General features: G+C 40.7%; 1 protein-coding gene across 1 annotated transcript in view; it reads right to left on the reverse strand.

Annotated features, from left to right (window-relative positions):
* Positions 1-2,533: 2,533 nt before the first annotated feature.
* Positions 2,534-13,761, reverse strand: part of LOC308146987 (uncharacterized protein) — a gene marked incomplete at its 3' end in the record, with an annotated part of 59,039 nt that continues 47,811 nt past the window's right edge. The window contains exon 10 of the mRNA XM_080519018.1: positions 2,534-2,602. Within this exon, the coding sequence (XP_080375144.1) occupies positions 2,534-2,602 (69 nt within the window). The remainder of the gene's footprint in view (positions 2,603-13,761) is intronic.

The following is a 13,761-nucleotide window of genomic DNA, read 5'->3' on the forward strand; positions in this document are numbered from 1 at the left end:
CGCTAATCAGCACACACACACACACACACACACACACACACACACACGAGAACAATCCCAAAACGATCTTCAAATGTAAGTGTGTCGGTCCTCGCCAGCCCACGTGCGGACTCACCTCCTCTCGGGGTGAAACCCGAACATTTTGGCCGAGCGACGCACAGAATTCCATCTCTGTCGTCTCGCTGCGTTCAGGTTTTACTGGTACACCAGAGACACACACACACACACACACACACATTACACACGAGCGCTATTATGCTGATGAGTTACTGGTAGGGCTCGGGGTCGGTGTTTGTTGGAGGAGCGTTTGATGGCGTGTAAACACGGCGTGCTCCCGCCGTGATGGATCGTCTTTGTTGCGGAAAACATTGCGGTTTTTCCTTCTCCTTGTTCGGTTCCCACAGCGCGCCTCCCAACAAACTGTCAAATAGATACAGTTATCTCATTATTATCTTATTGTTTAGCTTGAGTTTTTTTTTTCGTTTTCTCTCTCTCTCTCTCTCTCTCTCCGGGGTGGGCTGGGGTCGATTACAGCCGGGAGCTCCGGAGGAGGAGGAGGGTTTGGAAGAGGCTGCTAGCAAACAGCTCATGCATCCAATTTAGGGAATGTCGAGTACTAATGCGTCTGTCGGGAGTTTCATGACCCTCCAAAGGACGGTTAATTAGGTTCATTTGCAGTAGTCGATGCCAACTCAAGACACATTTGTACTCGGTGGGTTCCACCTTGTCGACGACGGAAAAACACAGTTGGAAAGCATCAAAGGTACGTTAGCGCACGGCTAACTGCGGTGATGTTGACAAACTGGCAGTAGCACAGTTATTTAAATAAATAATTAAATAACCACTTGATTTCCTCTCGATTACGACTCATTATGATTCCGAAATAGTGAAGATGAAGGTTGAATGTTTTCTGCTAATTAGAGTTCTAGACATCAGACAGACAGTATATGAAACAACATGGGTGAACCAGTTTTCAAAAAATCATTTATGTCCACAGGAATTTATGTTACACTTAATAAAGGAAAGCATTTTATTCTTAGAGCCCCCCCCCCCCCCTTAAAAAATCTTAAAACTATGGTATTGTAGTATTCGTGGTTTATGCATGCTACGCTAACAAAGTCAGATTTTTCCGATTTATTATTTTTTTAAATACAAGTTTTCATGTAAACTGGACCTAAATGTATTTGCGTTGAGTTTTAAGTGAGAATTTTAAAGTTTTGAGGTGGGTTTTTTTTGTTTTTGTTTTTATTACCAACCGGAAATGACACATCCGCACTTCCGCCCAGTGCGCCTGAACGCACCATCGGCGTTAGCGTCACAATCTGTGTTTAAAAAAAACAAACAAATTAAAATTGTGTAATCACAGAGGTTTACTATTTAAAACAAAACAGGCCGAATTGTTAATATCGCTTCACGTAACAGTTTGAGCCGTCAGATGTTGGCGCGGCTGGCGGAGTTTCTTCGTAACACCGAAGGAAACGTAAAATTGTGGAAATTCTCCGGCGACTTCCGGACTGCAGAGAAAACTTTGTTTTTTAGTTCCCAAAGTGGATTTTTCTGGACGTTTTTCTTCGCGATGGACACGAGAAACAAAGAAATCCCTGGAAACGGTAAGTCACATTTAAACACAAAGTTTACATTTCCATGCAATTGTGTTGAATTCGGACTTTCTTTGGATTTAATGAAATTACTTGTAATTAGTTGCAGCTGTGGACTGAACCGGTAACTTTCTATTAGAAATTATAAAACGCTTTCAAAAACCTGTTTCGACCGAAAACAAACATTTATATATCGATATATCAAGTGATTCATGACGATTAGAGGTTTAGGTAAAGTGCCTACACAACTAAATAATGAAGAATAACACACTTTAGTTCAATTTACATAAAACTCATTTTACATCCTGTAAACAAAAATTCTTGTTTGTTTTTCTTTGCAGTATTTCAGTAACTTGTAATGCAAGATGTACCGTAAATTTAAAAAGAATGCCTTACAGTGCTAAAATACAGTGACACACATTAGAATAACAGTTATTTAATTCTTGTTTACCTATTTTTTTTTGGCTTGTTTCTGTCTTCACACTCTTTCCTGCATATTTTGTCATCTTATTGTTCATTTGAAATCACAGGTTTTCAAAAACCAAAAAATTCTAAACACATTATCAGTTACTTTTATATTTTTAAGTCTTTTTACTACCTTGCAATTTGATTTTCATGCACTATTTCGATTTTAGTGTAAGACTGTTTTTATTTAATATCCTTGGTGGGGTCTTTTTTATATATTAATTCGATTTTTGATTATTTACTTCCTGTAAATGACATATTTATTAGTTAGCTGGTTGTTTTTGCTGGATAGATGTTTGCTTCATAATTTAATAACTAGTTTAATGGTGAAAAATTCAAATGATGTAGAAACAAGTGTGTGACTGATCTGGAGATGGGCGACACTCGGGTCATGTTTTCCCCCGATCCCCTCCCATTAGGAACAAGCCCGTGGCTGGGGGGGGGGTCAAAGGTCAGCTTCCCAGAATCCCTCACCGGACGCGTCGGCGGGGAGGCGGAGCCTCCTTGAGTGGGAACGGGGGCCAATTAGTGAACTTGAACTGTGGAGGTCACCGGGGGAGAGTTCAGCACCTCCGGGAGAGGTCGCGACCCCGGCGTTTACTCAGCCACCAAGGTACGCACACACACACACACGCCACCATGTAGAGGTCAAAGGTCACGGGTTAACTAAGGAGAGAGAGCGAGAGAGAGAGAGAGAGAGACGCAGCTTTCTAACCTGCATCTGGTCTCCAGATGGTTTGTGAGTCATCTCTGGGTTACACACACACACACATTCAACACACCTTTGTGTATACACACACACACACACACACACACACACACACACACACACACACACTGAGGAGCAGTTCTGGCTTCCCCCGCTGAGACTAGATCATTCCCAGGTTGGGTCGTTCAGGGGGTAAAACTGACACCTGACTCTTTCTCACACACACACACACACACACACACACACACACACACACACACACACACACACACACACACACACACACACACACACATCCCTGAGTCACGATAGTTCCAGTGAAGAGTTCACATGCAGGTTTCGGTGTGAGACTGAATCTGAATACAGGAAGAGTTGGAAAATATGTGGAATTGATTGTCGACCTTTGGGGGAAATTTTTTTTTTAATTATACGTTGGAATTTTATCGCCGTTCCGATTTTTTTCCGACGTGTTTTGAGTCCAAATCAAACTTCAATAAACCTCCGCCAGATGTCCTCTGACGCAGGTTTCACTTTCAAATAGAAGCTGGATTCAGGTTTTGTTTGAATTAACTGGTATATTTTCATGTTTTCAATGTGTTTGTCTAAAATTCGTTTTAGCACCTAAATACAAAGATAACCCACTTTTTGTGTTCGTGTTCCCTAAAAAAAGAAAAAATACAAATCCCCAGTGTTCACTCACAACCTTTGGCTAAGCCCCGCCCCTTTTAGCTACTGTTGCTAAATCTGTCGCAGCTGACTGCGTGTTTAACGCGACTCTACCAATAAAACCTTTTAAACTCTACTTCCACTCGCTGTCGCTCATTTCCATCCGGCCGTTTCCCAAATCTGACCAAAGTCGATATGTTTACGTAAAAAACGAAATCTGTCGCCAACAAACGAGGATTTTGTTTTCTCAGGAAACCTGCCGCAAGGGTTTCTGGGACATCAAAGGTGGAGCTGAAGCCAAAATATCAACGTTGGACCGATTCGGCCTGAAAGACATGAAAGACTTTCTCAAGCTACGAGAAAAGTCTGAAACGTTGTGAAACTGGTCGTTGACGAGAAAAGTCTGAAACGTTGGTGAAACTGGTCGTTGACGGTTTTTCAAGTTGAGATCGTCTACGAACGGATCTTGAGAAACGATTCCTCCGGGAAAAGTTTCCGTGACGCTAAGATGTCAACAAACTCCGGGATGTTTCGTGGAATTGAACCGCTGGACGTAGATTCTGCGAGAGGAACTTTACAGGTAATGGTTAAAAATGTGGGCGGAGCCTATTCACCAGCTTCAGTTATCTTGGGTAGCCTACCGAACCATGTTTAACCCAGACGTCTCACCGTTCCTCGTCTTTACTGTCGGGTTTGATTCTAGAATCGTGTCAAACACATTCGCCAAACCTCATTTCTGGACTTCCAACCTAGATGGTCAGGTACTCATCCCCTTGGTTCCCCGTGGAAGTTTTGACGGAACCATGAAGGGTATCACGACGGTGTTTGACGGTGTTTCGTGGAGCAGTGGACGTATAAAAGTGCTCTCTTCGTACTCGCCGGTATCGCGGACGCCTGTTTCGCTTCAGGAACATGAAAGCCGGATGAAACGCAACGAGGCTGCGGTCGCTTTCCAAAGACGTTGGACACGCGTCCAATTTGGGACCACGAAAAGATTCTGCCTGGGTCTGATCTTTGTGGAAAAAAAGAAACTTCTGCTTCCAGTATTCTTGTCGTCTGAAGCCGGTTTTGAAGAACTTTCCCCAAAAATCCCACGAAGAATCACCAGAGCTTCAACCAGGGTTTGAATTCCTTTACTGCCCATGTCTTGCGTTCAGTGAAAGATTCAGGAGCCTTGGAGGGTAGGGTCTTGGAGGGTAGGGTTCTAGAATACTGAACATCTTGTTGGATTCCTCCAACCGTATTGAAATAACTCTGCAGCTGTGTGCCGGCTGTTTTTCTCTATTTATCCACATCGCGCTTTGATCATATGGAGAACTTTCAACATTTCTGGCATTCTGGATCCGCCGGTCCGCGAATCCTCGTCTCGTTTCCAGTGTTGTTCTGGTGATTCGCTTTGCAGTGAAACACAGAGAACCTCCCAGAGTCCTACTCATGAACTTTTACATGAACGGTATATATATTTATCATTCATCAGTTTACACACAGAGACGACTCCTAAGAGTTCTTGGCTCTGGTGGAAATACAGGCAAAGACCTTCAAAGGACCTTGAAGAGACGTGCCTTTGATCAGTCGGTAGAACAGGTCGGGGTATTTAATGGTTCAATCCCCCCCGTAATTTTTTTAAAAGTGTATTTGGCCGAGATACTGAGCACACGCAGATTGATAGTGTCCCTTTTTGACTAAATGTTCATTTTACTTTTTGTCAATATTTTTTTTTAATAAAATGTCCGTTTCCACTGCCACTGAAAACAATGTCATTTTCCTATCATCCCACGAGGGGGCGCCGTTTTTCCTGGAACAAAAGAACCCATGTTTACACGCCGTATTTGAAACTGTCAAAGTATTTCCCCCAAATCCACCCAGTGTAAAAGTTCCTCTAGTGGCTCAACTGAGAACAGGCTGTTTCTGTGTCTGTACCTTTAAATGCTAATGAGCTGCGTCTAGTCTGTTAGCAAGGAGGGGCAAAAAATGGCCCTCACTCTTAATTTTATATCACAGGGCGAATAGTGGTAAAAGTACCCACCACCAGAGAGAGGTGGCTATATCCCTTTGTGATGTCATAAAGGGAAAATCTCTGAATTGCCTGTATGAGAGGCATGTTTATACACACTCTATATGGACAGATTCCTGTTAGACAACCTTTAGAAAGTGAATTCTGCAGAATATGGGACCTTTTAAAATTGTGTTGGCTCTCTGGCTCCAACTAGTGGCGAGCGAGTGTATGGCGCCTCAAGAAGTCAGTTGTGTGCAGTCATCCAGTCCACATCAGAAAGCCCCGCGACAAAAAAGCACAAAAAAAACCCAACCTTCCAGCAGTGACGACGTCCCGGCGAACAAAGCGGCCTGGCGTCAACAAAGCAAACCCACAACAACAACAACAACAAGCCGACAGACTAAATACAAGAGGATGTTTACAGTGCGGCGACCAGACTCGGTGTATCGGCCGGCGAAATCAAGCAGATGGAATCAGAGAGGAACCCGGAGCCGCGCCGCTTTTGTTTCCTCACTTCACTCACAAACAAAGCCGGTCGGTCCGCCAGCACCGCAAAAGACGTAAGACTGGCGACGGACGTTCAAAAGGCTTTTCCCGGCGGCTCGCTTTGAAGTCCCGCGACGCGCCTCTTTGATCCGGAGCAAACCGAGGCCCGACCAGAGCGAATCGGGTCCTTCGTGAATGTTTAACTAATTGTGTGGCATTGTGGGAAATGGGCTTAATTTTCTTTTCCTCCTTTCTTTCTCTTTATTTTAATTCTGGCCTTTACGAGAAGCAATGTTTCCCAAATGTCCGTCAGTCCCTTTGAAGTAGACAAATATACTGGAAATGGTAATAAAGAGAAACATGTTGTGGAGGGTTTAATGTTGTGGTCTGAACTGGTTGTAGTTCAGGAGGCCACAGAAGAACACAGTTTGAAAAAGAACCTTTTAAACACTGACGCTTCTCCTCAGTTCAACCGAAAGAAAAGAAATGTGAATATTGAAGAAGCGGTAGAAGTAAATACGTTCTACTTCTTCCTTCCTCTTTTCAGGCTTGTTGAAATAGATGTTATCAAATAGAGGCTTATTTTGTGGAAATATATTTCCATGAAATATATTAAACATTTTTTTGTGTAGCTTATGATTGAGCTTGTGTTGTTTGTACAATGTGGGTAGAAGTGTACCGAGACCAGTACCGGGTCTGAGACCAGTACCGGGTCTGATACCAGTACCGGGTCTGATACCAGTACCGGGTCTGATACCAGTACCGGCTCTGATACCAGTACCGGGTCTGATACCAGTACCGGGTCTGAGACCAGTACCGGCTCTGATACCAGTACCGGGTCTGATACCAGTACCGGGTCTGATACCAGTACCGGCTCTGATACTTCACAATTAGTATTCCTATTTTAATTGTTTATTTGTTTATTTATATATTTATTTGCCATCTGTTTACTGTGTAAACACTGTACATATTGAAAAAATCCACTAAACCCAGCAAAACTTGACAAAACCCAACAAAACCCAAAACTAAACAAAACTCAACAAAATCCAAAACTTGACAAAACTCAACAAAACCCAAAACTAAACTAAACTCAACAAAATCCAAAACTAAACTAAACTCAACAAAATACAAAACTTGACAAAACCCAAAACTAAACTAAACTCAACAAAACCCAAAACTAAACTAAACTCAACAAAATCCAAAACTCGACAAAACTCAACAAAATACAAAACTTGACAAAACCCAAAACTCAACAAAACTCAACAAAATCCAAAACTTGACAAAACTCAACAAAACCCAAAACTCAACAAAATCCAAAACTCGACAAAACCCAAAACTAAGCAAAACTCAACAAAATACAAAACTTGACAAAACCCAAAACTAAACAAAACTCAACAAAATACAAAACTTGACAAAACTCAACAAAACCCAAAACTAAACAAAACTCAACAAAATCCAAAACTTGACAAAACCCAAAACTAAACAAAACTCAACAAAATCCAAAACTTGACAAAACCCAAAACTAAACAAAACTCAACAAAATACAAAACTTGACAAAACCCAAAACTCAACAAAACTCAACAAAATCCAAAACTTGACAAAACTCAACAAAACCCAAAACTCAACAAAATCCAAAACTCGACAAAACCCAAAACTAAGCAAAACTCAACAAAATACAAAACTTGACAAAACCCAAAACTAAACAAAACTCAACAAAATACAAAACTTGACAAAACTCAACAAAACCCAAAACTAAGCAAAACTCAACAAAATCCAAAACTTGACAAAACCCAAAACTAAACAAAACTCAACAAAATCCAAAACTTGACAAAACCCAAAACTAAACAAAACTCAACAAAATCCAAAACTTGACAAAACCCAAAACTCAACAAAACTCAACAAAATCCAAAACTTGACAAAACCCAAAACTCAACAAAACTCAACAAAATCCAAAACTTGACAAAACCCAAAACTAAACAAAACTCAACAAAATCCAAAACTTGACAAAACCCAAAACTAAACAAAACTCAACAAAATCCAAAACTTGACAAAACTCAACAAAACCCAAAACTCAACAAAACTCAACAAAATCCAAAACTTGACAAAACTCAACTAAACTAAACTCAACAAAATCCAAAACTCGACAAAACTCAACAAAATACAAAACTTGACAAAACCCAAAACTCAACAAAACTCAACAAAATCCAAAACTTGACAAAACTCAACAAAACCCAAAACTCAACAAAATCCAAAACTCGACAAAACCCAAAACTAAGCAAAACTCAACAAAATACAAAACTTGACAAAACCCAAAACTAAACAAAACTCAACAAAATACAAAACTTGACAAAACTCAACAAAACCCAAAACTAAACAAAACTCAACAAAATCCAAAACTTGACAAAACCCAAAACTAAACAAAACTCAACAAAATCCAAAACTTGACAAAACCCAAAACTAAACAAAACTCAACAAAATCCAAAACTTGACAAAACCCAAAACTAAACAAAACTCAACAAAATCCAAAACTTGACAAAACCCAAAACTAAACAAAACTCAACAAAATCCCAAACTTGACAAAACCCAAAACTAAACAAAACTCAACAAAATCCCAAACTTGACAAAACCCAAAACTAAACAAAACTCAACAAAAATCCAAAACTTGACAAAACCCAAAACTAAACAAAACAACAAAATCCAAAACTTGACAAAACTCAACAAAACCCCAAACTAAACAAAACCCAACAGAACTGGACAAAAGCCACGAGCTGCCAGTAACCAACCCAGACCAGCCAGGTGGAGGCGAGTTGCTCCATCAGGTCAGGTTCACTCCACCTACGTCTTTGTGCTGTTTTCGTTTCACCACAGTTGAAAGTTGCGTCTCGTCTTGTTGCTTCCTGTTGCTTCCCAAACAAACTCCCCTTGAGTGTCTGAGCGTACGGAGAGAATCTGCTCTGTCTGGGGAGAGACTCCACCTTTCATCTGGGCCTCCACCTTTCATCTGGGCCTCCACCTTCCTCTGCAGCGCCGCAGCAGCCGGGGTGAAGCAGAGGCCAGGAGGTTGTCTGGCAGGTGAAGCTGCAGCCGTTTACAATAAAACCTGGGCCACAGGAGATAAGAGATGCTATCTGGAGAGGACACACACACACACACACACACACACACACACACACACACACCCCAGAGATAGATGGAGGTGATGGAGGTCACAACCTTTGATGTCTTCCTGGAAGACGGTTATGAAAGCTCAATATTTTGCTCGTGGCACCGATGTTTTTTCTTCACACACACACACACACACACACACACACACACACACACACACACACACACACACACACAGTACAGAAATACCATTTATCCGCAGTATCTGGCCACGTTATCTGATTCTTTGAAGTTATGTGTAATTCACAGTTAAAAGCACCTCGAAATGACAGTGTTGTATTTAAAAAGGGTTTTTTTTATTGAAAAAAAAAGAATTTATGTATAATATGTAATAGTGATGGGCATGCTATAAGTATACTTTAAGTACGCTATCAGTACTTGATAAACATGCTATAAGCTCTCTATAAACATGCTATATGTACACTTTAAATACTCTATAAACATGCTATATGTACACTTTAAGTTCTCTATAAACATGCTATAAGTACACTGTATGTACTCTATAAACATGCTATAAGTACACTGTATGTACTTTATTAACATGCTAGAAGTACACTTTAAGTTCTCTATAAACATGCTATAAGTACACGAAGTACTTTATAAACATTCTATAAGTTCTCTATAAACATGCTATAAGTACACTGTATGTACTTTATTAACATGCTATAAGTACACTGTATGTACTTTATAAACATGCTATAAGTACACTGTATGTACTCTATAAACATGCTATAAGTACACTGTATGTACTTTATTAACATGCTATAAGTACACTGTATGTACTTTATTAACATGCTAGAAGTACACTTTAAGTTCTCTATAAACATGCTATAAGTACACGAAGTACTTTATAAACATTCTATAAGTTCTCTATAAACATGCTATAAGTACACTGTATGTACTTTATTAACATGCTATAAGTACACTGTATGTACTTTATAAACATGCTATAAGTACACTGTATGTACTCTATAAACATGCTATAAGTACACTGTATGTACTTTATTAACATGCTATAAGTACACTGTATGTACTTTATAAACATGCTATAAGTACACTGTATGTACTTTATTAACATGCTATAAGTACACTGTATGTACTCTATAAACATGCTATAAGTACACTGTATGTACTTTATTAACATGCTATAAGTACACTGTATGTACTTTATAAACATGCTATAAGTACACTGTATGTACTCTATAAACATGCTATAAGTACACTGTATGTACTTTATTAACATGCTATAAGTACACTGTATGTACTCTATAAACATGCTATAAGTACACTGTATGTACTTTATTAACATGCTATAAGAACACTTTAAGTACTCAGTACTTGATAAACACGCCATAAGTACTCTGTAAACACGCCAAAGACGTCCAGGATGAACAGGAATCTACTTCTATAGTTCTATGTGGTCCGTGTCTATGTGCATTTCTGTTGTACCTGCAGCGCCCCTAAAGGCCTGGTGGAGGTACTGCACCCTCTGAGGCTCCGTGGTCACGGTGGAAACACCGGGAGGAATAAATCTAGTTGTGGCTCGTGTGGGCGGAGCCTAATTCTATACCTGGACGCGTTTCCATTACTGACCAAACGAGTGTGTGTGTGCGTGTGCGTGTGCGTGTGCGTGTGCGTGTGTGTGTGTGTGTGTGTGTGTGTGTGTGTGTGTGTGTGTGTGTGTGTGTGTGTGTGTGTGTGTGTGTGTGTGTGTGTGTGTGTGTGTGTGTGTGTGTGTGTGGTCAGAGGAATATTCCAGTGAAGGAAAACAGTGTAGATTTACGCGGCGGCCTGAGAGACTCAAGGTGAATCGAAACGACAGAATTTCACCGCATTCGAACACAAAACCTCAGTTTTACCTCCGTCACTAAATCTCCTCTCTCCCTGTAACGCTACGCCCTCGTCCTCCACTCGCCCTCGTTCTCCACTCGCCCTCGTTCTCCTCTCGCCCTCGTCCTCCACTCGCCACGACGCCGTCACGTCTCATCCTGAGGCTGGCGCTCCACCCACGTTGGGGTTTTCTTTATATTTCACTGCTTTGGTTGGTGTAAAACGTGTTTCTGTGTCTTTTCACTTCTCCACCTCAGAGGAGGAGGAAGATGCTCTATAATCTGATGTTAGAGGAGGAGGATGCTCTATAATCTGGTGTTGGAGGAGGGGGATGCTCTATAATCTGGTGTTAGAGGAGGAAGATGCTCTATAATCTGGTGTTAGAGGAGGAGGATGCTCTATAATCTGGTGTTGGAGGAGGAAGATGCTCTATAATCTGGTGTTAGAGGAGGAAGATGCTCTATAATCTGGATTAGAGGAGGAAGATGCTCTATAATTTGATGTTAGAGGAGGAAGATGCTCTATAATCTGGTGTTAGAGGAGGAAGATGCTCTATAATCTGGATTAGAGGAGGAAGATGCTCTATTATCTGGATTAGAGGAGGACGATGCTCTATAATGTGGTGTTAGAGGAGGAAGATGCTCTATAATGTGATGTTAGAGGAGGAAGATGCTCTATAATCTGGTGTTAGAGGAGGAAGATGCTCTATAATGTGGTGTTAGAGGAGGTGGATGCTCTATAATCTGGTGTTAGAGGAGGAAGATGGTCTATAATCTGGTGTTAGAGGAGGAAGATGCTCTATAATCTGGTGTTAGAGGAGGAAGATGCTCTATTATCTGGATTAGAGGAGGAAGCTGCTCTATAATCTGATGTTAGAGGAGGTGGATGCTCTATAATCTGGATTAGAGGAGGAAGATGCTCTATAATCTGATGTTAGAGGAGGTGGATGCTCTATAATCTGGATTAGAGGAGGAATATGCTCTATAATCTGGTGTTAGAGGAGGAAGATGCTCTATAATCTGGATTAGAGGAAGATGCTCTATAATCTGGTGTTAGAGGAAGATGCTCTATAATCTTGCAGTCACAGGGGCTACATGCTAATGCTAACTGAATGTTAATGACTGAGATAATTGAGTCGCTCCTTCAATAAACGAGATCATTTCAATGAGACAAAAAGCTTTTTCATTATGCTAATGCTAATTAGCGGCTACACCTCATACAGGCTAGCATTAATGCTACTACGGATTAACACGGCAGTTCGCTGAAATCTTCACACCGACACACTTTAATGGAAGGGGCCCTCTTTCGCTAACGCTAATGCTAATGCTAAAGCGAAATCTGGTCCTTAGCATTCAACAGAAGTGTCTTAACCAATATTTTGAACTTGATTGTTTTTGTTTTTTACTTAGATTTTTTCATGGTTTACATTGGAAAAAAATGCCCGTAAAACTTGATAAAGTATGAGATAAAGTATTTATTTCTCTCGGTCGACGGACAAACGAGTTCACCTGGTAACTTTTCAGGACAATATTACGTTCCTTGTTTTTAACGAAGGCTTGAAAAATGAATCCATGCTGCTTTTTAATTGCCCCCGCAGCTCGGGGCATCTATGCGTTGATTCAAGAATCTGCCCCCCCCATCCCCCCCCCTCCCCCCTCCCCCTCTCCCCCCCCCCCCACGTACCCCCGAGCCTCGCGTGTGAAGAGGTTTGTTTGTCGACGCCTTCGCCGTTTTGATGAATCTCATTAAAGAGTGAAAGTACATTCTTGTATGGCTTTATAGCACACACACACACACACACACACACACACACACACACACACACACACACGCGTTTATTGCGCAATCACTTTTCTTTATTTACAGATCTGTGCTCGTAAAATCAGGGCTGTTGATAAAAAAAAAAAAAAAAAAAAAAAATATTTTTTAAAAAGGCGTCGACTCAAACCCCCGTCAGCCAAAACATTAGGACCACCTCGTTTCAGGTCGTACTTCACTGAATAAACATATATTTACATAAGTATAAAGTATATAGTATGTATAGTAAAACTCAGGTGGGGAGAGATTTTTCAAATACCTTTTCCTGGATCGGCTCCATTCTGGTTCAGCAAAGCAGAAATATCAAGACAAACATATAAATAAATAAATAAATAAATAAATAATAACCCTTGATTGTAAAAAAAAAAAATTTTTATTATAGCAAAATGTTCGTTTTATACATCTCATTGTCACGCCCATTTTCTGGCGTCAATAAATTAACTATATAATCATATATATATTTAAATGTAATTAAAACCCAACAAATGTAATTAAACATCAGAAAGCAGAGTTGCTCACGGCGACAGCGCCGCGATAGCTTAGCGGTCCTTTGCTCGCATGAGAAATAAAACTACAAAACGACATTGGACACGTCTACAAACATCCACGTTTCAGAGCGGCGCCCCCCAGAGGTTTTACTCTGAAATACAGTCTCATTTGTAAATAACATGGACGGTGGGGGGGAGGGGTCAGCGTTTGTACTAGTTCATTTAGCGGCTAACTGCTAAACTTGATATTAGCCTCCTGTGGCGACGGCAGTCAGAACCTCCCGTTTTTGAGGTGGCGCCCCCTGGTGGGCGGTTCTGGTTTGAACAAAAAGCTCAAACATCACATTTTTCAAAACTTTAAATTTTTTGATAACAAATTTCAAAAAATAGTTTTCAACTGAGGTCCAACTAGAAAATACATGTTTTAACGCGGAAACACAGGATTTCTGGGTGACGAGCTAGCTAGCCCGCTATGCTAAGAGACGAAAACGACAATGAGGTGGATCATTTAATGGAGCAACTTAACGAAACACAGACTTT

Source organism: Blennius ocellaris (genome assembly GCF_963422515.1).
Source record: "Blennius ocellaris genome assembly, chromosome: 23".
Lineage (NCBI taxonomy): Eukaryota > Metazoa > Chordata > Actinopteri > Blenniiformes > Blenniidae > Blennius > Blennius ocellaris.